General features: G+C 36.8%; 1 protein-coding gene across 3 annotated transcripts in view; it reads left to right on the forward strand.

Annotated features, from left to right (window-relative positions):
- The window catches only part of Dock1 (dedicator of cytokinesis 1), a 516,033-nt gene that overhangs the window by 107,561 nt on the left and 381,483 nt on the right, over positions 1-26,989 (forward strand). For all 3 annotated transcript variants that reach the window (XM_013143418.3, XM_063244929.1, XM_003479612.5), the window contains exons 20-22: positions 2,959-3,048; positions 3,386-3,486; positions 13,200-13,334. In XM_013143418.3, coding sequence (XP_012998872.1) covers positions 2,959-3,048; positions 3,386-3,486; positions 13,200-13,334 — 326 coding nt within the window. The remainder of the gene's footprint in view (positions 1-2,958; positions 3,049-3,385; positions 3,487-13,199; positions 13,335-26,989) is intronic.

Here is a 26,989-nt window from a genome sequence, read left to right on the forward strand (position 1 = left end):
CCTTGTGTCACATGAGGAATTGGTTGTATTTATGTTGACCTGCTGTCACATGTACCATGAAAAATCTGGAACCATCTTGTCTCTTCTCCATTTTCCTACAGAATATGTTATCACCTCCCATAATTCATCCCTCAAAGTAGTTTTCTCAACTCTGCCTTGTTCTCATGTGCACTGGTACCACTCATGCAAGGGTAACCTTCTGCTCTTACCTAGCCACACTGACTTTATCCTTCCTTTTTGCCTGTCTACCTGTGTGCCTAGAGAGGTGAACTGATTGTTTCAGTACACAGTTGGTAATGGGCAAGCAGGATGTGAGAAATTCCCAGGTGGGGCAGGGTTCCTATTAATTTATTTAGGGACACTGCTTGATTGTGGTTTTAATTCTTTTTTATTCAAGATCTTTCTTCTGTATAACAAGTAATAGAGAGTTGGCATTGGTTGATAGATTGAGGAAGATCTTTTACATATTTAATAATAGGAACTGTTTTCCACTGAAATGGAGAATGAAGATAGAGATTTTCATCCTACATTGGATGTTCTCAGAGAGAGGGTTGTATATCCAGGGAAGCACTTCTGTGGCTCTGTTTGGGGATAGTGGGCAGGTGGTTGTCCCTGACTCAGCTCTGAGATTCTAGTTCTCTCCACTTTTGCTTCTGGACTACTGACCATGTCATTGGTCTGGGTGGGCCTGGTAGGCCTCCTTCAGGGACTTTGCATAAATTATGATGAGCCAAGGCTTGGCATGTGGGGAGTCTGCTGGCAAGAAGAGTGGGCTGTTAAGCAGATGGTGTCATGTTTTGACCTTTGAAAGATTCACAATCTGAAAATGATGGAGAAAGCTAAACAAGTAACAAGGTGATGAAAAACCAAATAAGCAGAGCTTGTTAAACCCTCTTGTCTAGACTAGACTGCTTGTTAGTCAGGGCAGATTTAATTCCCTGCCAGTTGTATGTGGCATTTTCTTAAAGAAACTAGGGGTGTGCAGCATAGGTGGGGTATAATGAGGACTTGTGCCTTGGAGAGTCACCTCGTCCTGCTAGTTTGGGAGAGCTGTAAGGTTCCACAGTACAATGGTGGGCATGTGGACTCAGAGCTGGTCTGCAAGCATCATTCCTTTGGTTTTGTTTCTCAGTTGTAGGGCTGTGGCACGTAGTATGGTGTGGAACGTCCTTTGGTGTTATGCACAGACTAAAATGTCCAGGAAAACTCTCAACTGCGCATCTTATTTTGATGTTCTTGCTAGGTTGCCACCTCACCCATTCCCCGCTTTTAAAAATAATAGCTTCACTGAGATGCAATTGATATACTCCTAAAATTCATACTTCATACTGTTGTGTTCTACTTGTGTAATTATAACTACTGCCTAGCTAATACTTGTATCACCCTAAAAAGAAACCTCATATTAACGTCATTTCCCACTTTTCCTGCAAGGAATAATCTACCTTCTCAAGATTTGATTATTGTGGTAATTTCATGTACTGTGGAGTTGGACAAAATGTTTTTTTTTTTTTTTTTTTTTTGAGGTCTGGTTTCTTTTTTTGCCTGTGATATTTTCTAGATTCATCCATGCTGTAGCATGTGTAAGGTCTGCATCCCTTCTTATGACTGAGCAACATTCCATTTATGGGTAGACCACGTTTATATATCCATTCATCAGTTGAAGGATATTTTGTTGTTTCTACTTTTTCTGGTTGTATTTATTTATTTATGAGAAGTTAGGGATAATGTTGCGTTGCATATTTGTATATAGGATTTCATGTGAACATAGGTTTTCTTTTCTCTTGAGTATATACCTAGGAGTGAAATTGTTGATTCATATGGCAAAGCTAGGTTTAACCTTTTGAGAAATTGTCGCACTGTTTTCCAAAGCTGTCGCACTGTTTTGTGTTTCTACTAGCAATGAATTCACAGGGGACTCCAATTTTTCCACATCCTTTTCCACGCTTATTCTAATCCATCTGTCTGATTATAGCCATTACAGTGGGTGTAAAGTAGTGTTCATTATAGATTCAGTTTGCATTTTTTAAATGACTGACGGTGATATATGCATGCTTCATTCCGTTTTATGGCCAACATCCCACTTTATGATATTCTTTATGATTTTTTTTTTTGTCTTTTTGAGACAGAGTCTCACTATGCACTTCAGGATGGCCTTGAGCTCACTTTGTAGCCCAGTCTGGTCTTGAAATTCCAGCAATCCTACTGCCTGAGCCTCCCAAGTGCTAGGATTACTGGCATGTGCCACCATGCCTAGCCCATTCTGCCTATTTTTGCTTTCCTCCACTAACAGGGATCACATCACTTACTATATAACCTTTTTCTGTCCATCTTTTGCCTCCTGTTGGTGGGGTGGGGAGTGGGACTTGATGATAATTTTGAAGGTTAGGTTTTTTTCCTTAATTTATGATGCTTTGTCAGCCTCTGTGTGTGTATGTATCTGGTAAAGTTTAGCAGACCTTACAAGTAATTCATCAATTCTTGAATAAATGAATACTATGTGGTACTTTAGTGTATGTATCTCTATAGGAATCATCCTCCTCTTTCATTCTTGGAACACTTAGTTGGTAGAAGGTCCCTTGTTATTCTCAGGTGGAACCTGTCCCTGTCTGACTATCCTGCACTCAGCTGGTATCAGCACATCAGAACCCATCTTCCTAAAACTTTGTCACCAGCCTGATAGAAACCAGCAGGAGGGTTGGGAAGGCCCTCTTTGGGGACATCTTGGGCATCTGCCTGTGGTCCTTTCAGCCCACTTGGCTCAGGGTGGTGTATCTTTGTTCAGAATTCATTCATGTACAGTTTTTATCTCATATACCACATGACTGAAAAAAATAATAAAGTTCAGACATTAGTAGCTCTGTACGTCTCATAAGGGAATGGTGAGCATATAGTCTTGCTAGAGATGCCAATGAGTAGCATGGAGTAGTGAGCTTTGTCATCTGATCTCTGTCTGTGCAGTTCCTGCAGGACACTTTGGATGCCCTCTTCAACATCATGATGGAGAATTCGGAGAGCGACACTTTTGATACATTGGTGTTTGACGCTCTGGTAAGGGAGCCTTCCTTTTCATCTGCTTAGACAGCTAGAAGCTCTTTCATGCTGTAGCCTTTGAAGGGGGAGGGGCTCTATCACAGTCACCTTGAAAGCCGATCAGTTGTAAATCCAATCAAAGGAGAAGCTTTGGAGAAGTGGAAAGAAAATGTCTTTTAATGTGAAACTATAGTTATGCAAATGTCATTTCTAAGATAGGAAGATATAAACCAGGGACCAACTTGACTGAAAATGTTAAGGTTCTTTTCTTGCATAGGCTGCAAAGGGCTAGATGAGGATTCTGAAATGGTTTTCATTATGTTGCTAATGAAAATATTATCGATTATTTTGACAGGTCTTTATCATTGGGCTAATTGCTGATAGAAAATTTCAGCATTTTAATCCTGTTTTGGAAACTTACATTAAGAAACACTTTAGTGCAACATTGGCCTACACGTGAGTCCTCTTATTATCTTAAAACTAGTGCTTCTTTTTCTAGAATGTCAGATATGTATCTTTTTTGTCAGTGTTTATTTTCTGTAACTATAAATTTTCCCCTCAGAACTCCAAATTTATTGATGTTTTTACTATTGTTTGCCTCTTACTATGCTAAAAAAATTTCTAAAATAGATATGTGATACATCATTATAACATGCTGGAATGAATTCCTGTTCCCCTTTATACCTTCTGTTTTGCTTTAAAATTTTTACTTTATGTTTGATGAAACTGATAAATGGATGCAGATTGCCTACCACACTGTGGGCTTCCCAACAAGCGTTTGATGAATGAATAACTGCATGTATCCTGTTTAGAGATTATTGGTTACTTGTACTCTTGAGTATATCTCCTTGTTTTTGAAGGGTGCCTTCTCTCCAGCTTCTTAAGCTTCCATGCTAACTGATTTGGATTCTTGCTGCTTGCCTGGTGCCCTCCTGTTTCCTCCTCTATTTACCCTAGAGGGCTGGTAATGCACAGAGGGAACATCTGCGTCTGGGCCTGAGAGGCAGCTTGCTTTGTGTCCTGCATGGTCCTGGCTCTGCTTGGACTTGGGTTACATCTCTGTCCGTTACAAGCTTGGAGATCTTGGGCAAGCTGCTTAACCTCTCTGGGCTTCATCCAGCTCATCTGAAAAAAACAAAAACAAAAATAAAAAACAACCAAAAAAATGGTGATGGTAGGTTTTCTTGGGAATTTTAATCAGCTATTACATGTAGAGTGCTAGGAATAATGTCTGAAGCTTAGAAAGTATTAAGCAATTGTTAAGTCTCTTTTATTATTAAATATATTACAGTGCATTGTTTGCTCTGTCATTTTGATATTTATTCAAATTTTGTACTGACTATATGGAAGATGAAAATTTATATCATTTCTTTCAGAACATCCCACTTAGAATCATCACAGATAGTGCTATTTAGTGTCTGTATAAACTGAGACAAACTTGTGTGCAGCCCTCTGCTCAAGGTTAAGTTTCTGGCTTCTGGAAGCCAGTTGGTGTTACACACGAGCCCGTATCCTGCTTTGCCTGCGTATTCACTGAAGGTTGGCAGTGGAGCTTCCAGGAGGGCAGACAGCTGCAGGGTGTCCGCTATCCTGGAGAGCAGACTGGACTGGTTTTTTGGTTTCTTCTTCTTCTTAGTCTTTTGCTAGTAAATGTTTAAGACACGTAAGACACTTTGTTCATTTAGTGGAGATAGTAGTTTGTAGACCTTTATAGACCTTGGGGAACGCAGGTCAGATATTACTTTTTGGCTGTTCAGGCAGAACAGAACTGTGCAGGGTTTGTAGAAGTGGCTTGGTGAATGTGGTGTGATTGCTATCTGTGGTAGCTTTAAAAAACTCCTTATCTGAAACATGGCCAAAGAGCTCTTCTTGAATTAGGCTTCCTACTTTAATTTCAGAAATTGAGAGCACACAGCCTTCTTGTCCCTTTGCTGGCATCAGCCCTGCTGTGCTGTGCTGTTGGGTAGAATGGGTGTACTTACTCTCATTGGAAAAAAATGGAGATGGGAGTATTTGGCAAGTTGCTCAATGGGAGAGAAAGTGTGCCATGTAATCTTCAAGCTATGCCGAGACCGAGATAGGAATCAGTATTCTCCCACTGAGACTCTAGTGTGCTGAAAGGATATTTTTATTTTGGAAAATAAGTATCCTTATTATATTATGTTTTGATAAACTACTAACCTCAGGTGACTCCTTAGCAATTGGAGTAAGAGATTTTACTCCTAAAATATCAAGGAAACCAGTTTTGACCCACAGATCTGACAAGTCATGAAGGTTCTTCTGCAGCTGATAGCATCCTTTTGGTATTCTGCGGCCTTGGTGAGATTCAGGTACTAAGTATTGTCACTAGTCTCCTTCTCTTGAAGGCTGTGTTAGGTGCAGGCTTAGAGAGAAATTTTTGCCAGTGGGCATTCTCCAGCTCCCTGCATGGATGATTCATGGAGGATGGAGCACCACGGATGTGACCAGCAGTGACCAAGTACGAAGTAAGGGAGGTGGCAGCTTTGGGGATTGTCCTTTAGAATAATCAGCATGACTGGGCTCCTTTGTGTCCATGGAGCTCCATGTAGGCTCCTCACTGATGTAATTGATGCTTCCTTTGATCTGCCCCTCTAGCTCTTACCAATGATTTGATTTTTTGTAAAGTTATAAAATACCCTGGCAGATTTGTTTTCTGGTTCTGGGCCATTGTCTTCATAACTTATTATTACATTTTATTCGTTTCTTTGATTAATTTATTGGAAGAATCCCCAAAGTATGTTCTATGGAGTTTTTTTTTTTTTTTTTTAAAGAAGTATTAATAGGAATGAAAAGAAAAAGTGTGAAGTTGGGAAAATGAAAGATTATGCTAAGACTTCAGATACTGCCTGTGCTTTGAGAAGCACTAGGAGAGGCATGACCTATGCTGTACTTTCCATTGTTTGGGCTATAACTCGATCTCATAGCAGGAGGATCCCATAGGCTGAGCTTCAGAATACACTCAGACCACACTGATAAGCAGCTGTCTCTGAGAAGATCAGGCTTCCTATTGGAATTCCTGTAGCCTGATCAGTTATAGAAATGCCTAGCATCTGTTCCCTCACCCGGAAAGCTTCTTATTGTGAGTTCTTAGTAAAATAGTTAATCTTAGGTCACCCATGTAGCAATTACAGTTGATCTCAAACTAATCAGAAATGCTGTTAGTGCCTGAGCAGATTACTTTTGTGAACATGATGCATGTTTAAAAGTCACAGTGAATTCTTCAATACATAAAAGTTTGATGAAAGGAGGAATTTGTGTGATATATATTCTCCTTGGTCTGTGTAAAACACAGTGCATGTGTGCTGCTGGATTTTGGAGAATTGTATTTTAGCCCCATATACTTGAACTAAAGCTATATTGAAGTCAATTGAGTCATTCTTGTATAGTTCAGAAGACAACGACTTGAGTGTTATCTTTCTGATAAAAAGATTATTATAGTATGAATCAGAATCAGCAGGAAGTCTAGAAATTTGAACAAAATTAAAAATTGCTTATTTTTACTGTCTTCAACATGTATATATAACACATGCCTCATGTAAAAAAAAATTTTGATTTCAATTTTTATTACTACATATATGCTGTCTTAGTTACTGTTCTCTTTTGCTAAGACTAAATACCCAATACCCAAAGTTACAGGAGGAGGGGCTTATTTGGCTTACAGTTTGTAGAGGTTTCAGTCGAAGGCAGGGTGATGTGGCAGAGGGGCAACAGTTTATGGCGGTGGAAGACAGCAAAACCAACAAGAGTACAGGGGAAATTAAGCCTCTTTCTACCCCTTTTTATCTTATCCAGATTGCTGGGATCAGGGTGCTGCCAATCCAATCAGTGAAGTGATCTGGCAATCACCTAGGCTTAATCCCAGCACCCTTAATCCTACTATTGCATATAAATCAGTTACAAACTCTACATTCAGCTACTTGGAAAAAATCTGCTTTCCATGGCTGCATGGGTTTTGGGGGAACATCTAGACACAAACCATAACACAGATTATATTCATTATGGGGAGTTTCTACCTGAACATTATACATTATTTTAAACTTTGCCTTCCTCTCCCTCCATCTCTTAGTTCCCTCCCCATTTGCAAAAGATCTCCTTGTTTCCTACTGTATTTTGTATTATTGTAGTCTGTTATGTATTTTTTTTTAAATTTTATTTAAAAGGAAAAAGAGAAAAAACAAAACAAAGCGGTGTAAGAGTACAAGTAATACAGAACTACAAAAAAAAAGTAAGAAATCACCAGTTAATAGATTACACATTATCATCTTAGAGATAGTTGCTCAAGTCACAGTATTAAAGCATACAAAGTGGACATTCAAACAGTGAGACTGCAAACAGTTGTGTTCAATGATCCAACCAAAAACATTAATATGGTCAGCTATTTAACACCCCTAAACACACTTGCAGTTGTATCCTTTAGAGCACATTTTTCCCTCTCTTTTTTACAACAAAATTTACACATTTTGGGTTTTATTACTCCTTAGTTCTTATTACTTTTTTTTTTTTGGAAGAGAATAAAGACAAATATGGCAAAACAAAGCTGTCAGTCAAAACCAAGGATAGATATAGTACATGATGTAAAACAGAGTACAAGGTTATCAACAAGGTTGATAACAGAGTACAAGGTTGATAACCATAATGCCTCTTGCTTCCTTCAAAAGAATTGTCTATGTCATCAGGTATTATAAAGTTGAACAAAACAGTAGAGAACAAGACCAATAAAACTTAAACATTATAAACATTACAAGACTTCCAAAGGAGAGTCAAGGAGAGTCAAACCAGAATGGGCATCTTAGTGAATCTTACTGCCTTCAAAGTAGTTGCCTATACCCTCAAACTTGATACTATCATACAGAATGGAACAGAGTCTAATCAGTCAAAACAAGATAGTGGGAGTACTATAGGACTTCAAATCAAGTTAACAGGAAATCAAAAAAAGTTACTATAATATATCCTGCTAATTTTTAAAATTTTTCCCCTTAATTTAAAAAAAACTTAAAAAATAATTAAATAATTTTTTTAATGGATAAGGGAGAGATTGAGATAAAAGAGGACATAACAACATAACAATACAGGTCAAAGCATGACTGTTTCAGCAACCTAGTGCTTCACCACCAAATAACCCGACTTAATAGTAATTACCATAGTGTCTGTCTTTTTCCTTGAAATATTTGAATATAACTTCATATACTATAGCTTAAAATATTTCCATATCAAGAAGCCCAGAATAAAGCCATTCCAATTAATAAGTGAAAAATTTATAAGGCTTCAAGGCCACATAATGGGGAATCATGATTACCACATATTTTTATATATTTGAATCATTACTTACATTAGGGAAACTATTCCTTATTCACATATGCGAGATTGATTTATTTCACTTATGAGTATGGTCTCAAGCTGCACCCATTTATTGATAAATATCTCAATGTGATCCTTCTTTATAGCTGAGTAATACTCCATTGTATAGAAATACCACCACTTTTTTATCCATTCCTCAGTTGACAGACACTTGGGTTGTTTCCAAAATCTGGCGATTACAAATTGTGCTGCTATAAACATAGGTGCACATATATCACTGTGGTATGATGCTTTCAGTTCTTCTGGGAATATGCCTAGAAGTAGAATAGCTGGAACAAATGGGACCTCCAATCCCGGCTTTTTGAGAAATCTCCAGACTGACCTCCACAAAGGTTGTACCAGTCTACACTCCCACCAAGTGTAGGAGAGTTCCTTTTTCCCCACAGCCTCTCCAGCGTTTGTTGTTGTTGGTTTTCTTGATCCCTGTTATGTATTTTGCTCTTCAAATTACTTACACTTTGTGTATCTCATCTGAGAGAAACCATGTAATACGTTTGTGTGTCTAATTTATTTTGTGTAACATGGTTATGTAGCAGAAATTGAAAGTTTTCTGTATGTAATGCTGTATGTAATTGGAGATAACCACTATCTCTGGATTTATTTTCTGTACTCACAAAATTGTATTATTATTATTATGATTTTATAAAATGGCATCATAATAATTGCATATTTACTTTAGAGCCATTTCTCTATGTACATATAGTAAAAATCATTTCATGAATTTAGCAGTTATCACATGAGTATACCATGATTCGTTTAGCCATTTTCCTATTGATAAATGAGTAAGCTGTTTCTAATTTTCAATCATTCTGAAAAGAGCTGCTAAGAGTATTTTTGTCCAGTGTTTTGCAGCCATAGTTTTTATATCCCATGAGTAGTAGCTACTTAGGACCAAAGGTATATGTAGTTTACTTGATAAGAAATTGCCAAGCAGTTCTCTAAGATGTTTATACATTTTGAATTACCACCAGCCATCTGTGGACATCCCATCAGTATTAAGTCTGATTCTTAAATATTCAGCCTTTGTAATGGAGGAAAATTTTATCTGGTGAATTTAATTTGTACTTAGTGACTGATGATATTTAGTACCTATTTATTTTTCATTTGTCATTTATGAAATGTTTTATGTTCTGCTTTCATTGTTTATTTCACGATTTATCTCTTTATTATTGATTTGTAAGATATGTGTAACCAAACACAAATTTGGAACCTTTTCTCCCTAACTTGTAATGTATATGTATTTACAAACAAATTTTGAACTTTTTATTCTCTGCTTTGCTTATCTTTTTTTCCTAATGGTATTTTTTGATGAGCAAAAATGTATAGTTTTGTTGAACATAATTTATCATTTTAAAAAATGCTATCAATTTTAGTTTCATGGCTACAAACATCTTTGCCGAAAGTCACAGCAGTACTAGTATTATCCATTGTTACAGCTTTTGACTGATGCATCTATTTAAATAGAATTAATTTAAAATTCTACTTTCTGAGTTACACTAGGTCTGTTTCAAGTGTTCAGTTGTCACTCATTTGAAGAGTGGCTGCCGCATTGGACAGCTCAGTTACTGATGGCTCCTACCACTACCGAAACCATGTTGGGTACCATGGTTTAAGTAATTGTGTACTTTTTAAGTGTTAGAGTGCAGAAAGTGCATCTAAGGAAATTTAACATCTATTTATGATAAAGTCAAATGGAAAAACTAGGAATAAATGAGAATGTTCTCAACTGATTTGAAAGATTCATAATACAGTTATGGCTCTTTGGGGTTTTTTTGGAGGGGGAGGAGGGGTGTCTTGAGACACAGTCTCACTATGGAGTTCAGGCTGGTTTTAGTATTATGGTTTCAACCTAAGCCCAAGCAAAATCCTGGTGTGCTTTGGTGAGTAAACTGACTAGGTTCTAGCTGAATTAAAAATTAATATGAAAAAATAAAGTGTCTAGAATATCCAGATAGGTTTTCAGAAAATGAATTCCAGACCTAGTATAAAAATATAGACTCAATGCAGAGGAGTATTGGTATAAAGACACAAAAATACCAGTGGGAGAGAATATAGAATACAAAGTGATACAGAATAGACTCGCAGTAGACCTGATGATGTGTAACTATTGTTTTCTTTTAATAAAATAACATCATAACTGGTATTTTTTCCATGTTAGCCATGATAATTTTCCCCTCCGGTGCCTATGTTTTGTATTTAACAGCCATGCACTATTTTGTTGTAGGAATGTATTGTAATTTATTTAAGTGGTTTTCAAATAATGGACATGTTCATTGTTTATATATTTTTCCTACTACACAAATCTGCAGTAAGCATCTACTTGTACATTTGTAATTGCTTCTGTAGAAGATATTGTTAGAAGTGGAATTGCTCATGTGTCTTTCCCATCTTACAAGATGGTGGGTGTAAAGGCTGAGAGACTAGACAATAAGGAGAACAAAGCCATGCCAAGAATGCTGGCGCCACTGGCATGGTTAACCAGAGTGGCAAAAAGCCAAAAAAGGGCAGTCACACTGCAGGTGAATCCCTCTCTTCGTCAGAGGGATTGGTTGATTCTGTCTGCTATGTGTTCTATAAAGGTTTTGTATTAAGAGGAGATAACAGGCTCCAAGGCTGGAAAGAGAAAAGAAAAGGTTCTTCGCATTCTCACAAGGCCAGTTGGTAGTGATATGAATGATCGTACCTAGGTGGTTAACATGTACATGGCAAGCCATTGAGCCTTGACAGAAACCCTTCAATCAACATGTGAAACTAGCATCACTCTTGTGACCATTTGGATCATCCTCACTGGGCATCAAAGAGACAAGACAATGGTTTTCCTAAGGAACAGGCCAGTGGCCTGCTACTGTGACCAGCCTCTTAATTGTGTTCCTCTGTGTAGAACACAACAGAAATTTCTCATTTTTACTTCCATAAAAATTGAATCATTTAAAACCCCGTTACCTTACCAGTGCTTACTTTAAGGAGCAGTGGCTGTAGAAGCCCAGTTACCAGGAGGATGAAATCTTTGACATGAAGAAAGACAAATACCGATTTCAGAGTAGCAGGTTGATCAGAAAGCAGTGGACTCACGAATTTTACCAAAAGTCAAAACCTGTTGCTCAATTCCAGCACTTTGTGATCTACTTTTGCCTTGTCCAGTGGAATTTATCCTCACAAATTGCTCTAGATTTCTCACTTAGAGGCTAATTATGTAACTGATACTTAAAAAAAGAAAAGTGGCTCATGTCAAAGAATTTGAATATTTTTAATTGTAATAGATATAACCAACAGCTATTCTAATACATATTCCTAGCTTACCCTCTAAAAAATATTGTCCCTGTTTATTTCATCAGCAGTAGTCTGACTCTGAAAGTCATGAGCATACTAGGCAAAAATTTTATTTGTTATTTAATCTAAAATTTTTTACGTGAGTATGATCCGTTCTAGTGTCTGGCTCACGCTAAGCAGAGGTTCTGCAGCTGAGCTACATCTTTATTCCTTTCTTGTTACTTAAATTTTATGTATTTATGTTAGGAGTTGGTTATTTAAAAATATTTCTTAATTTTTGTATTTTAAATTTACCTTCTCACAGGCACTGAAGCTTTAACTACATTTGGTATCATTTGACTTTTCTAGTTACTTACATTAGAACAAAATAGAGAAATTTTTATACCTTCATTGTTTTTATTTAAAAAACCCCGCAATTACGAAAGACTGTCTGTGGACTTAAGATAACTTAGGAAGTGATGAATTACAATGAAGTTTCCAATATACAACGTATTTGCATCAATGCTCTATAGTTATATCTTTATTAGGATAGAAAATTTAAGGGTAATTCAGATCAATTTTTATATGTTAAAAATTGTATACTTTTGTTTTGGGCAAGGCTTTTAATGCTTTCTTGTTAGGGAGTTGCTTTCTCAGTTCTCAAATTTTATAAACTATGGCACAACTATAGTAGACAAATGCAGTCTTTATCTTTTTAAAGGAAGCTGTTTGAAGGGAATTATATCAACAAATGTAAAAAAAGTTTTAAAGTCTTTTCATGTATCCATTCATCTTATTTTCACATATTATTTTTATATTTTAAGTAAGAATTCTTAGAAAATACCTTCAAAATTGAAGATTGTTTTATCTTTGAAGATTGTTCTCTAAACCTACTTTTTCACTTGAAAATTCGGGTTTTAGAAAAATCCACTAAAATGATGTTGAGATGATTTTCACTAACACTGTATTGTATCATACCTTTTTTTTTTTTAAGCAAACAGGTAAATCCCTATAATATAGAATTTGCTTATTTGCTGTAAAGGGCATAATTCACTGGCATTTAGAACATTCAAAACGTTGAATTACATGACATTTCTTAGTTCTGGAACACTTTTAGAATATCTTTGGAGAAAAAAAGTGTTACGGGTTTGGTGGCTTCTACTGAAAAATCCTCTTGGTTTTGTTTTACTCCAAGAAAGCTAGTTTACCCATCAGACCCTTTGCTTCCTAATCTGTAAAAAAGGGATAGTACTACCAGTTTGTGTTCTTATGAATATTAAATTAGTTAATACATTTTACATGCTCAGAAAAACAATCTCAGGGTTAGAAAATGCTTCTTAAATGTTCATACTTTGTGCCTGAGAGGTACTTTTGTCAGTTAATCTGATTAGAAAATTTTCTATGAAAATTTTCTATGCATGTATTTATAAGTGGAAATCAAAATCAACTGTTTTGCAAATGTCTTTATCAGTTAAAAATGTAGATGTTGCCTTTTTTCTGGGTGTTAATGTGTTTTTAATGTGTCTTTCTCTTGTGACTAGGAAGCTGACCAAAGTACTGAGGAACTATGTGGACAATGCGGAGAAGCTGGGAATAAATGAGCAGCTGTATAAAGCGATGAAAGCTTTAGAGTACATCTTCAAGTTCATCGTGCGCTCACGGATACTCTTCAATCAGTATGTATCCCAAGAGATGCAGACCATCCTGCACATCTTCCCTTTTCTTTATCTCTTGCTCTTCTCTCTTCTCTCTCTTCTTCCTGCTCCTTTCTAGCATGACAGAGCACTAATAGTTACTCTCATAAAATAGAAACTTTTAATTGCTTCTTCTGCAGCTCAGGGCAGATTCTGAGGAGGATGCACTGATGTGAGGTCTGGACATGTGCTTGTAGGCCACACACTGCTGAAAATATCCATCATCCTGCACACACCGGGACAGGTGTCCATTGGCACTCTGTAGTTCTTTTATATAGCAAATATCCCCAGAAGAACAAACAAAAATGATGCAAGCGACAACAGCAAAAAGTCACTATCCAGGGAAGTTGTCTCAATTGGGAAGGCTGTGAGGCTTCTTCCTTTTCTTTTTGTTTAACCAGAATGTTTTATTTCTGCAGAATTATTCCTTTGTATGCAGTATTCATGTAAAAGGACACCCACGTACTTTAGCTTAGTGAAATTTTAATATTACCTGGATTAATTTAGGAATTATTTTTGAACTTAAGGAAAATTGGAGGTATTTATGATTTCATTACTTTATAGAGCATATTGACATTTTATATATTAATATTTATGATATTAAGAGCTATGGTGCTAAAACAAAGGCACCTCTTTTGGCCCATAGTATTTCACTTTATGATTGCAGAAATGTGGAAATGGACTCTTTTGAACTTTAGCATATTGCAGTGGACTCACTGCTTGTTTCAGAGGATGACTCTGTGAATTACCTGCTCTGAGCAGTATTAGTTAATCATGGTAGGTTGATGCTCTTTGTGTGGTGACTTCTACATACTAAAATGATGTCTTGGTTACTTTTCTCTGGTTGCTTGGATAAAATACCCAACACCCAAAATGAAGGAAGAACGGAAGGTTTATTTAGCTTACAGTTTGTTAAGATTTCCATCCATAATCAGCCAGTTCCAAAGCAGAGAGGCACATAGCAGAGAGCAGCAGTTCATGGTGGTGAAAAACTCCACAAGCAACAAGAGAAAAAGGGAGAGGAGCACCGAATGAAGACTCTTTCTGTTTCTTATATGTATGTAAGCCACACTGAATTGGGTATAGCACCCATACTTACAATCCCAGCATTGGACGATGAGTCTAGATACCCGTCTCCATGACTGCATGAGGCTTTTAGTGGACCTCTAGACTCAAACCATACCAGGTGGGATTCAGGAACCCATGTTCCTCTGAGTCAGAGAATTTCTTATCTTGCCTTTGAAGAGCAGAGTACTCCTGACACATTATCAGTGAAAATGTTGAACTGAAACAGAGTGGACCCAAATCAGTACTTTCCTGTTTCCTTCATACTTTATTTTCATCTGTTTGGGGCAAACATGTCCAGAAGGGCCAAGCACATAGGGAAAGGATTCATATTTACTGTTAACTACACCTTTCTAGAAATAAAGCCATAGAAACCTATTTTTGAGTATGGATAGCCCAGTAGCAGTTGCAGTGCAGTAGCCATCATTGACCTGGGGTCCCAGACCCTTGTTGCTGGTGAAAACACTGAGTGCCTCTGTTCACACTGGATGATGACTTAAACAGCATTCTCTGTGCTACCATTTTGTATATGAAAACCCCAGGGATCGGCCTTTTATCCTTAACTAAGATCTCCTTGCTTGTTTATTGTATCTTTTATAGATAGCTGTGACTTTTTAAAAATTTATTCTTTAAAAAGTTTAAAAGTAAACATAACAAAACAGAACAAAGCAGATCAGAAGAAAACAATGTAAGTGACACAGATTTGAAAGCAAGACAACAGGAGCTCTATAGTGGCTACCATAATGTTTCTTGTTTGCTTCTAGATAGTTGTCTATATCGTCACACACAACATACTCATACAAAACAAAATAGTATAAAACTGATCAGAACAGAGTAATGAAGGTATTACAGGTCTTCCAAATCAGACTATAGGAAAATCAACAATGGCTGCTATAATGTCTCTTGTTCTCTTCAAAATAGCTGTCTCTGTCCATACCTTCATGTATATTGAAATTAAATAATACAAAACAGACTAAGCTGCGACTCTTAGTGTGGACAAATGCTTTCTTTTTCCTAAGAGTCTGAGCCACCTGTGATTTTCACATTGTTAGGATGAAAAGACAAGGTAAATTAGGGTGTTTCCTTACATTTTGTATTATTTCAATAATGTTAATTCTGTGCAGTTGAACTTGTTGGACTCCCCTTCCCCGCCGTCATCTAGTGCCTCGCTTTTATATTTTCCCTAATGATTTTTAATTTCCAATTATTGTAAGCCATAAATCTACACTAGGGTGAAAAATTGAACCTGAAAGAAGGCAGTCGTCCTGTCATGTGGTTTCTTCACGTTTTATTTGAAAAATTTTCATGTTTTGCAATTTGTGATACTCATCTCTTCTCTAATTATACCGAGGATGTCCAGGGCTTCATCATTAAAACAAATATTTATTGATGATCTGTGTTTCTGTTGTAGTAAATATGGTATTAAGTCTTTTGGATAACAGTGCTGCTTGGGAAAAGATTGAGGTCACTCGGGTAGACCAGTGATACATTATTTCTCTGTCTTCCTCTTTCAATTTCAAGTTACAAATGGCTTAAGATCTTAAGACTCATGCTTTATAAAATTGTCTTAGTTTGATTAGTCACATAATTGTTAGGAATATTACTTGTTGTATGCAACTGTAGACTCCAGTTTATGGGGTTTCAACAGATGTGGTTCACTTCTTTTTTTCTCCTGCACTCAGCTTAGAGCTCAGAGGAAGCATCTGATCTTATGAAATTGTCCCACGGTATACGTAGGTTCTTAGCTCCTTTTTGCTGTATACTTTACCATCATAAGGATCTGTTTGTGTATCTTCTAATCCCAAGATGGTTCCTGCCCCTCCTGCATCACATCTACACTCTTAGTGAGGAAGGGAAAGCAAAGGGGTCACAGCTATGCCAGCCCTTTGCCTTCCAAAAGGCCTCCTGTCATTGGCAGAACTATGTCATGTGACTACTGAAGCTACAGGGGATGCTGGAAGGGTATTGTAGATGAGTTGATGACTGCTCAACAAAACTATAGTTACTGGGAGAAATAGGTATTGGGCAGAGAATTAGCATTTTCTTCCTTATACTTTTAATTCAAGCATTATGCTGCCTGAACGCTTAGACCTTCCCTAACCCATTTAAGGTTCTAAATCCTTCTTAAGGAGGCTTACTGGAGCCTTTGTTTCCTATTAGTAACACTCCTGTCACAAGTATCTTTTAAATGTTAAATCACTGGAGCCCTGGTTGATCCTAACAAATGTTTATGCCACTGAGTTACATAAGACTGGGTGAAGTACTCTGTTGACTTTTGCACATAACTCAGGAAACACTCTTAAAGTGCTCAGGCCTGCCTTCTTTTATCTGCTGGACATAGACCAGGATAACTGGTTCCCAGCTAGGAACCAGGAGGAAACATCTTGATCCACAGCTACTGTGAAGTAGATTCTTTGCTAGGGTAACTTGTTTGTCAGAAGAGCTGAGACCTGTCCAGGACACAAAGTGAGGAGCAGTAATCTCTAAAAGACAAGGAAATATCGTAGTAGCTATCACAGTCCCTGTCTCAGCATCCCTAGCCTTTCTAGCCAGTACCTAGGGTTCGTGTTTGTATTAATAGTCATGATCTTTTTTGTCCTTCCACTCTCACATTTCCTCCTTTCTTTCCCTTTTCTCCCCTCTCCTTTGTCCCTGCCTCTGTACATACAGAAGTTTTTCAAACCTGACAGTATCTCAGATTTTAATTGTTTCGTGACTTCATTTTTCCCCCCTCTTAAATATGGATCTTGGCTGCCTAGTAGGATTTTTGAGGGGAAGGTAGGACATACATCCTTTGTGATACGCAGAATGCAATTATAACCACAATTGTGGGTGTGATAAATACTTTTTCTGTTTAAATCTGTGGGACTAAAATTGGTGAGAAGATGTGTTAGTACCTTATTGATTGTTTGGGAGGAGAAAACTCACTTTAAAGTTGTGGATAATAGGGCCGGACTCTTGGTTTTGCTCCTTGTTGTCCTGGTCACTCCAAGTCCTCATTGTCCTGCCTTGACATTCACTCTTACATGAAGGACCTGATTGCAGAGGCATTCAGATTCCTATTCTGAGCAGATTCCTTAAGCAGCAGCCTGGTATCCCACACAGATGTCTAGAATATTGGATTATAACAAGCCTTAAGCAGGCCTTGTGTGGGCTGTTTTCAGAGGTGTGGAAGAAAACAAAACAGAGGCCCTCATTTTCTTACCTTCAACATATTTATTACCTTGGGAGAAAAACAATTGTGCTCACAGCTGGATTGACAAGTAAGTGTATTTTTCCTTTTGCAGTTGGAAAAACTTTTGAGATCTATTATTTTTTTTCTTTCACCGTGGTCTGCTGTGTTTTCATATAATGCAGTAGCTTTGTTAAATTTTGGGATAATTGACAATAATTACTCTTTCAAAGAACAAAGAGGTGAAACTTGGGAGATGCAGATATTGAAACTGATCATAGTTATCTTACTATTTTTATTGCTATGCAATTCCATACTTTTTGTTTTGTTTAAAAGCGCTTTTTTTTTTTTTTTTTTTTTTTGTCTTGAATGAGAACAGAAGTTTAGAAACTATGGACCAAAACATTTGGTTAGTAGGGAACCCACCATCACATTCTTCGCAGCAAAGAGTTCTTCTCCTCTGGTTTTTGTTTATCTGTGTTTTCTATGTAGGCAGATCAAATTAGCTGGAAGCCAGAAAACAGACACATTCCGCATCAGCCCTACTGAATCAGATGGCAAAATCTATTTACATTTGGCTTCTTGCTTTTCTGTGTTTTGTAGTTTTTGCCTGTCATCTGGTGTTAGCTTTGTGAATAATTAATTATTGCTCATGAACAAGTTATACAGTTCTGACTTAAAATTACAGCTTGGGTCACAAAGTGAAAGGTAGTTAAAAGACAAAGATCATGTTATTCCTTGTTAGTGACTATTTATTTATCAAAAAGCAAGGAATAAGAAGGTTTTATTCCTCTATTTATCAATAAGTCTCTTAGTTCAGTCCTTCTTCCTTTTTTTTGTTAAAACCAGACTTCTCCAGTACTCTTTCATCATAGCAAGTTGCTTTAAAGAGATTTATGCAAAAAGCTAACCATTTACATGTAGTAACATGTTAATTAGCCTCAGAAAAACTGATTATTACGTTTTTATCCTTGAGAGGTTCTTGGTAGAAGAATATTAAAGGTTCATTAATTATGCTTTATAGATTATGACAGTGTTATTATAGGGCTAGAAATTTATAATTGTTATGTCTTAGGATTCACTCTTGATATGAAAAGTTTATGATTTTATTACTGGCTGCTGGTGTGCCCATAGATCTCTTTCAGGTTTTTGGTGTCCTGTTCAAAGAATTGGACAAGATAGCAGGAGAATGTAGAAGTTTAACATTTACTAAAGGTCATAATAGAGAGAAAACAAGAGCGAAGACATGTTTTGAAGAACAAGAAAATATGCCCTGGCTGCTGGAGAAAAATGACAGTGGTCAAGGACAGTGGTTCTCGTGTTGTACACTTCCATTCTGCATCAGATGCAGGCCATCCTGTGAAGGATTTGGAAACTGTTCTGTACCTGCATCTGCGCTGCACTTGACAGCTCTCTCTGATGGGCAGGTCCTGTCCAGTTGCCCAACTGCTTTGCCATGCTCTCTAGTCTCTTGCCTTATTTTGATGAGTATTTGCAAACAACACAGTTTTAATTGTTTTATTTTCAACTTTTCTGGGCCTTTATATTTAAGATGTGCGTCTTCCAAGCAGTATATAGTTTTATTTTTATTTAACCCCATTCTGAAAATACTTTAAGCATTTCATTCACTTACATATAATGTAATTAAGAAATATATTGGGTTTGTCTACCTAAATAGCAAAAACTCAGAGTATGTCTCTGAGAAATAATGATACTGATTTGGGAATTACATTGTATTAAAAATAGAGACTATTCCAATGGGAACATGCACATCATGTTAAATTAGTATGGGTGTATTCATAAGGTTAAAGCAAGGAGAGCTGCTTAGAGATGAAAATCAGGAGGATTACACCAGATATTTGAAATAGTAATCCTTGGCCACAGCAATTAGGCAAGTGTAATATGTATTGGAGATTCAACACAGTAATTGCTAGTCAGATACACTGGTGTAAGTACCTTTTTACAGTGTTGGCGTGTGTGAAAGCTTGGGGTTCTGGCAGGGGTCTTTTGTGGTAGTCACTATGGGAAGATGTGTGCTGTTTAATCTCCTGGAGAGCTCATGACTCTCTTTCTGACATGTATGCCACTGTTTTCATCGTTGGAGGAGCTCAGGACCTTACTTTTGCTGAGGATGGCTGTGGTACTTTTCAGGGGAACCCTGTTCCTTATTTTGAGCATTGTTTCTTGGCTCCACTGCAGAATCCTAAACCTACTGGCACAGATCCTTCACCCCACTAGCATAGACTTTCTAGCTTCCACAAATGGCTTTTGGGCCTTCTCAGTGTAGGTCTGTAAAGCAGATTTGCATGAGTCATTGTCGTGGTCTCTAGGGTTCCAGATGGACTCATGGGGGACACTGTCATGGCTTAGGACTTTTTTTTAAAGTTTATTTAAGGAGAAAAAGAAGAAGAAGAAGAAAAAAAAGAAAACGGATACAAGTTATATGGAATTTCAAAAAAAAAACAATAAGAAATCACTCGTTAATAGATTACTTATTGTCATCTTAGAAATAGTTGTTCAAGTTACAAAATTAAGGCATATAAAGTGGACATTCAAACAGTGAAACTGCAAACAGTTCTGTTCAATGATCTAACAAAAACTCAGTAACATGGTTGTCTATCTTATACACTTAAATATACATGCAGTTATATCCTTTAGAGCACTTTCTTTTCCTCTCTTTTTTACAATGACAATTACACATTTTGGGTTTTATTACTCCTATGGTTCTATTACTTTTTGTTTTTGAAGAGAATAAAACCAAATGTGACATAACAAAACAGAGTCAGTCAAATCAAAAGGATGGACATAGTACATAATGTAAAAACAGAATACAAGGTGATCCAACAATGGTTACCATAATGCTTCTTGCTATCTTAAAAAGAATTGCCTATATCATCAGTTATAATAAAATTGAACAAAACAAAAAGAACAAAACCAATAAAACCAAAACATTGGAGATATTGCAGGACTTCAAAAGAAGATAATAGTCAAACCAGAATGAGCATCATAGTGAATCTTGTCTTCACAGTTGTTGCCTTTACTCTCAAACTTGGTATTATCAAACAAAAACAGAATAGAGTAAAATCAGTCAGAACAAGATGGTGAGAGCAATACAGGGTTTCAAATCAAATTAATAGGAAATCAAAGTGGGTTACTATAATATAACCTGCTATTTTTTCCTTAATTAAAATGACAAAAAAAAGAATAATAAAGGAGATTGAGATAAAAGAAAACATAACAACAAAACAGCACAGGTCAGAACGTAACCATTTAAGCAAAATAGTGTTTTACCACTTTTATATCCTGACATAAAAGTAATTACCATAGTGTCTCTTTCCTTGAAATCTTTGAGTATAACTTCGTTTACTGTAGCATCAAACATATCAAGACAATGTAAAACCATTCAAGAGAATGACAGTATTACAGGGTATTTAGAACCAACTAACAGAAAATGAACAATGGTTTCTGTCTATGCAAGTTTTTGTTTATATTATCACATATAGTAAAACCCAGTAAGATACAACATGTTAAGACCGATGGAGACAGAAGAACAAAAGCTTGATGGGACTTCAAAACAAGATGATATTAAATCAGCACTAGCTATTATGATGTCTTGTTTTCTCCAAAATAGCTGTTCATACCATCCAACCTTCTCTGCCTCATTTCTGTTGATCTCTTTTTCTGTCATTAGTTGTCAGTTTGTCTTCATTTTACTTTCTGCTCCATTCATTGTGGCCTGCCTGCCACTCTTCTGGAATCTTGGTATTTTTCTCTTTTAGAATGTCCTGCAGTATTCTCTGTAGAGTTGAATTGGTGGTTGCAAATTCCCCTAGTTCCTTTTTATCCTGGAAGCACCTTGTTTCTCCATTAATTTCTAGGGATAGTTGTGCAGGATATATCAGTGTTGGCTGGAGGTTATTGTTTTTTAGAGCTTCAATTATTTTGCTCCACGCTTTTTGTGATTTGATGGTTTGTGCCGAGAAGTCTGCTATAATTCTGATGGGTGTTCCTTTGTAAGTGATCTGTTTCTTGTCTCTGACAGCTTTTGATGTTCTGTTCTTACATTGGATTTCTGGAATTTTGATTATTACATGCCTGGGTGTAGTTCTGTTTGGGTTGTAGGTGACTGGGGTCCTATATGTGTCATAGATCTGAGTACCTTTTCCCATATTAGGGAAGTTTTCCTTGATTATTTCTGTGAATAGCCTTTGTAGTTCATTTGTTTGTATCCCTGCTTCTTGCTTTACATTCTTAATTCTTAAGTTATAGATCCTCTTATTATCTTCTAGCCTTTGTATTGTTACTGCTTATTTCCTTGTTATTTTTAAGAAGTTTTTCCTTTCATGCTCCCACATTACAAATCTGTCCTCCAGTTCAGATAATCTATCCTTCATTTCTTTCAAGGTGTTATCCCAGCTTTCAATAGAGTTTTTAGTTTCCTGGTAATCTCTTTGAACCTGCTTCATGTATTCTACATTTTCTTTATTTTCTCCATCAAACAATTCTCCCCTTTTTTTTCTGTTCTTCCATTCCACCATCTGTTTTGTCTTGGGAGGTGCTTAGCATTTCTTTAACTATTCTACTTATATCTTACTTTACTTGGTTAAATACTTCACTTTTGAACTCGTCTGTGAGGCTCCAGAGATAACGCTTTACATCTGTTGCTGCCATGTCTGATATTGCATGTTTTCTGTCCTCATTCTCCTTTGCATTTCCCTTTCCTGGATCAGTGTTCTCAGGATTGGGGATTGAGGACCCTTTCTTATTGCTCTATCTTCACATATTTTTTGTTCCTTTATTCAAGCATATATAGGAGGCCCAGTTTTTTTCTTTGTTGGTTACAGTTTGTTTGAATCGCACCGGCTAGATGTTCCTGCCCACTGCAGTGTACTAGGGAGACACAGAGCTGGGCAGCCTATGCTGGGCCTACCCCTCCAGGTCAGTCAACCTGCTGAAGGCTTCCCTGCATTAGGGTGCACTGCCAGGTACATGACCTGGTTGGGCTAGCCTATTGGGTCTTAGTCTGCGGCGTCACCAAGGTTAAGTGCTCCCCACCAATCCCGCTTCAGAGGGGTATGTGACTGAAGTCACTGCAGTGTCCTGTTCCGGCTAGTCTACCTGGTCCCAGAATGTCCTCTGTTGGAGCCTCCTAGTCTATGGAAGGGTCCCCATTCCTCTCACTGCAGATCGATGCAGGGCTCCCTGCCAGCTCTGGTCTCAATTTGTTTCGCAGATTCCCGCTCTCAGAGCTTTCGCATCTCTATCCCTGTTGTGCTGATTCAGATGCAGCAGCAGTGGCAGGAAATTCAAGCCGCAATTTCCAGAGGCACGGGTTCCAGCTTCGGCACTGAGACTTTAGCTGTCCTAGTCATAGTACCGGGATTGCATTTCTAGTTGGTTTCTCTCAGCTTACTTCGTTCCTGGATCGGCAGGGTATATCTCCCTTTGCTTAGGACTCCCCACACTGCACCATTCCTGGAATCTAAGTTGGCTATCTCAGAGAGCCTCCGTAGCTGCTGTTATCTATCTGCCATGTTCTCCCGGAAGTCTGGCTCTAGGTCTTCAGCTGTACTCATGCAAGATATTGCTGTGGGGTCTAGAAAATCCCTTGGCTGAATTTTCTAAATCTTTATAGTGTTGTAGACAGATTTCTTGAACATTGTTATGTTTAACTCAGGGTGACCATCATAAAATAAATGTTATAAATTCTATGTCCTGTATATTGTTCTGCTTGCTATCCCTGACTACAACACACACGTTCATGTCTTTTCTTCATAGTCTTCTGGTTTTATTGCTTTGTGTAGGGTTAACATTGTAATTACATTTAGTTTTGACCTTTTTCATGGTCTCCCCCTCCCCCTCATTCTTCCCCTTTGAGTTAAAATTTTTTTTCCCCTCTGAAAATACTGACAAACCATCTGGTAGATAGGATTTAATTTTCTCCTTGCTGAAAAGAACTTTTCCTTGTTGCTGGTTTTATTACCAGAGAGGTGTCTTATCTCAGCCTGTATTCAGTTCTTTGTGTCCTGACCAAAATAGTGAGCAGGAGATACAGCAGTTGTAAGAAAGATGGAGATTTATGAGAGGAAAGCAGTAGAAATGGACCAGTGAATATTTTGACTCAGACCAGCCCCAGTCTGTTTTAAGTATGAGGTTAATGTGTGCTTGGGAAAGTTTTAAACAGGCAGAGCTCAGAGATGGTGACTGTCAGTAATGGTCACTCCATAGAACTGAGGTTGGGCAGCGCCAGAAATGCCAACAGCAGTGTTTTATGGTTCCATTTTCTCTTGTTTTCATAGAAATTGGAGTGTAGCAACTAACTAGACTCTGTTATTAATTGAGAATCTCTACCCTCACACCAGGATGGGGTGTTTCTGATCTTATTTGGGCCTGGACCAAATCAGCATGCTTACTAAACCCCATGATGGGATGTGGGTCAAAATTGCAATGCTAATAATTACATTGAATAGTAATGCAAAGATCATACTAACCATGGGCCTCCCCTCCGTTATTTTGAAGCAGTTAGGTGTACGCTCTTCTAGCTTAATGTCTAAGGAAGTGTGATAATGCCAGGAGCATATTTTTAGGCTGTGTCAGCATGTTAAGGAAATATGGTGAGGGTAGGCCCATGTCTTTGAGGCTCAAGTCAATATGTTAAGGAAATTGGGTGAGAGCAGGACGCTTTGTGGTTTCCAAGAACTAGAAGGCTCTTTGTGACCCTAAAGCAAAGATGTCTCACTGTTTCCTGCTGTGGTCTGGTTCCCCTTTGGGGGTCAAGGTGCTGGTGACTCTGAGTCAGATTGGCCATATTGGAGGTTTAGAAAGAGGAGTGGGTCTCAGGCAAAGTGTACCTGGGGTCCATTGTTAAGTTTGATTTTGCCTGTGCTGTACACACTAATTACTACCTTAGTATAGGACCAGGTTATTATATCAGGAATTGTGCTTGGGCATAATTTTCACATACCAGAGCCATAAAGTTTAAAAGAGAAATTGTAGAACAAAACCAAGAAGAGCAAAACATTTTGTTTAATAACTTGAACCAAATAATGTTGCATTTTTCATTATAGTTACAATAATTTTTACACACGATAGTCAAATAAGAATCAATTTTTTAAAATAAGCTTCATTTTATGAGAAAATTGTAATTAAGAGTACTTATTACACTCCTTTTTTATGACTAGTTGCACAAACTTGAGGGAAGAATCAGAACTGTAGATATGCAATAGTCATGATTAAAATTTGATGTGAGTTTAACAGTTGACCAGAAAACTTAGTTATTTTTATCACAGCATTTTAAAGGGACAGTCACGACAGCATGGGTCACTGGGCTTTTGTAAATTTTGTGTAACATTAGTATATGTATGAATATATAGAAATATTTAGAATATTTATGTTTATAAATATATCAAAACATTGTCAGAAAATAATAATGACTCGTTTAACCAGAGTTATAGGCCAGATTTAACCAGTTACAAAGTGATAACTTGGAAGACTTTAAAATAAATAAATGTTTTAAGAAACTGTCAAACTAAAGACTTTAAACAATACACAAGAAATTATCTAATAAAATACAGTCTTTGTTGCCTCAGCCAATTGTTGTAAATTTTACTGAGAGAAGATCACTATTTTAAGAAAATGTAGAAAATTAGAATCTGGTTTTACATTGAGGTGTTAATGTTCACTTTTTAGAAAATCATATGTATATGTACATTTAGATTGATTTGGTTTGGTTTTTTTTGAGACAGTGTTGCTGTGTGGTTTAGGGTGCTCTTGAACTCACTATGAAGCCTAAATTAGCCTTGAATGCATGGTGATCCTCCTGCCTCAGTCTCCTGAGTCTTGGGAACATAGTGGTGTACTATCATATCCAGGACCTATGAGTATTTTTAAAAACCTATAGTCAGTTTGTCACAATTTGTCAATATAGTCACAAACAAACTTCCTTTTTAAAGTTTTAACCTTGAAAATTTCCTACAATTTGTTCAGAAACTCTAACTTGCTTAAGTCTTCAGTATTCCTCTGGCAATCAATTGATTGATTTTCCTTCCTTCTCTCCCTCCCTCCTTTTTTCCCTCCCTCCCTCCTTCCTTCCATTCTTCTGTCAGTCTGTCTGTCTGTCTGTCTGTCTGTCTCTCTCTCTCTCTCTCTCTCTCAGTTTTGGAACAATCTAACCCGTTTATTTTAGGATAAAGTTTGTTGTCTTACATTAAAAAAATCCTTTTTTCACCTTGTAATTTTTTAACCTTTTTTAAAAATAAACTATGTGCCTTCATACTCATAACTTTGTTTTTATCTCTTTCTCTCTCCAATTATTGGTTTCATTTTGCCTCATTCTTTTAAATGTACATTTTGAGTGTAGCTCATTGGTCGAGTACTTGTCTACTATGCAAATGAGGCCTTGGATAGCAATGCCCAGGCCCAAGTAAAACAGTAAGACAACAATAACAACAAAGCAAACACAAAATCCTCTGAATTTACATGAATTACTCTCATTAAAAGGGTGTGGTTTATGTGTTACGGTTTTTTCTTATCAAAACATGTTTTAAATTCATTTTGTGATCTTTGTATACTAACTAGAATTTTAAGTTGAGTAACTGCTTTGTAATGAAGACCTGAAAGAAAGCAATTTTGGTTTTTATTTCCAAATACTATTTGTGAAAAATGTGTCAACAGACCCAATTATATATTATCTTTTCTAAAATTTAAGAAATCAGGAGTATTTGAATTTGTATTTATCAATTGATATTTCAGTATTTTAATTAGAAATGATTCAGATGTTTTCTGTCTTTTATTTAAGGTAACATAAATTTAAGGCTTAAATTACTTAAGTTTATTTGAAAAGATTCAGTCCAGTTGCATTCATCTGATTTATGTTTAAAGCAATTATTACTAAATTATGAAATCTGAGATAATCTGTAATATAACTTATTTCTTATCAAGGAAAAAGTAATTTTTTTGTTTTTTTTGGGGACAGGGTCTCACTATGTAGTTCAAGCTTGCCTTGAACTCACTTTGTAGCCCCGGTTGGCCTCCAACTCATAGTGATGCACCTGCCTCAGCCTCTTAAGTGCTGGGATTACTGGCATGTACTACCACGCCTGGCTAACATTTTAAATTTAAGGTGTTCATATACAGACAGCAATGAATATTACTTTGTACTTTCATTTTCTTATTTGTTCATGGGTCAGACTTACACTTGTGTTTCAAACATCCAGCAGAGATAAATGTAATCCTGATTAGCTGTGAAATCTAGGCATAACTATAGGCTGATAATTCTGGATATCTTTCTTTTATTTTATCAATATACTGCTTAGAAAAAGCAATCTAGTTATATGAATTTATCAGTTTACAAATAGACAATTATGTGGAAAGTATATTTATGACAAATGGAAAAAATTAA

This window comes from Cavia porcellus, unplaced genomic scaffold (assembly GCF_034190915.1).
Source record: "Cavia porcellus strain 051 isolate PalLab524CR breed Dunkin Hartley unplaced genomic scaffold, mCavPor4.1 scaffold_2, whole genome shotgun sequence".
Taxonomy (NCBI): Eukaryota; Metazoa; Chordata; class Mammalia; order Rodentia; family Caviidae; genus Cavia; species Cavia porcellus.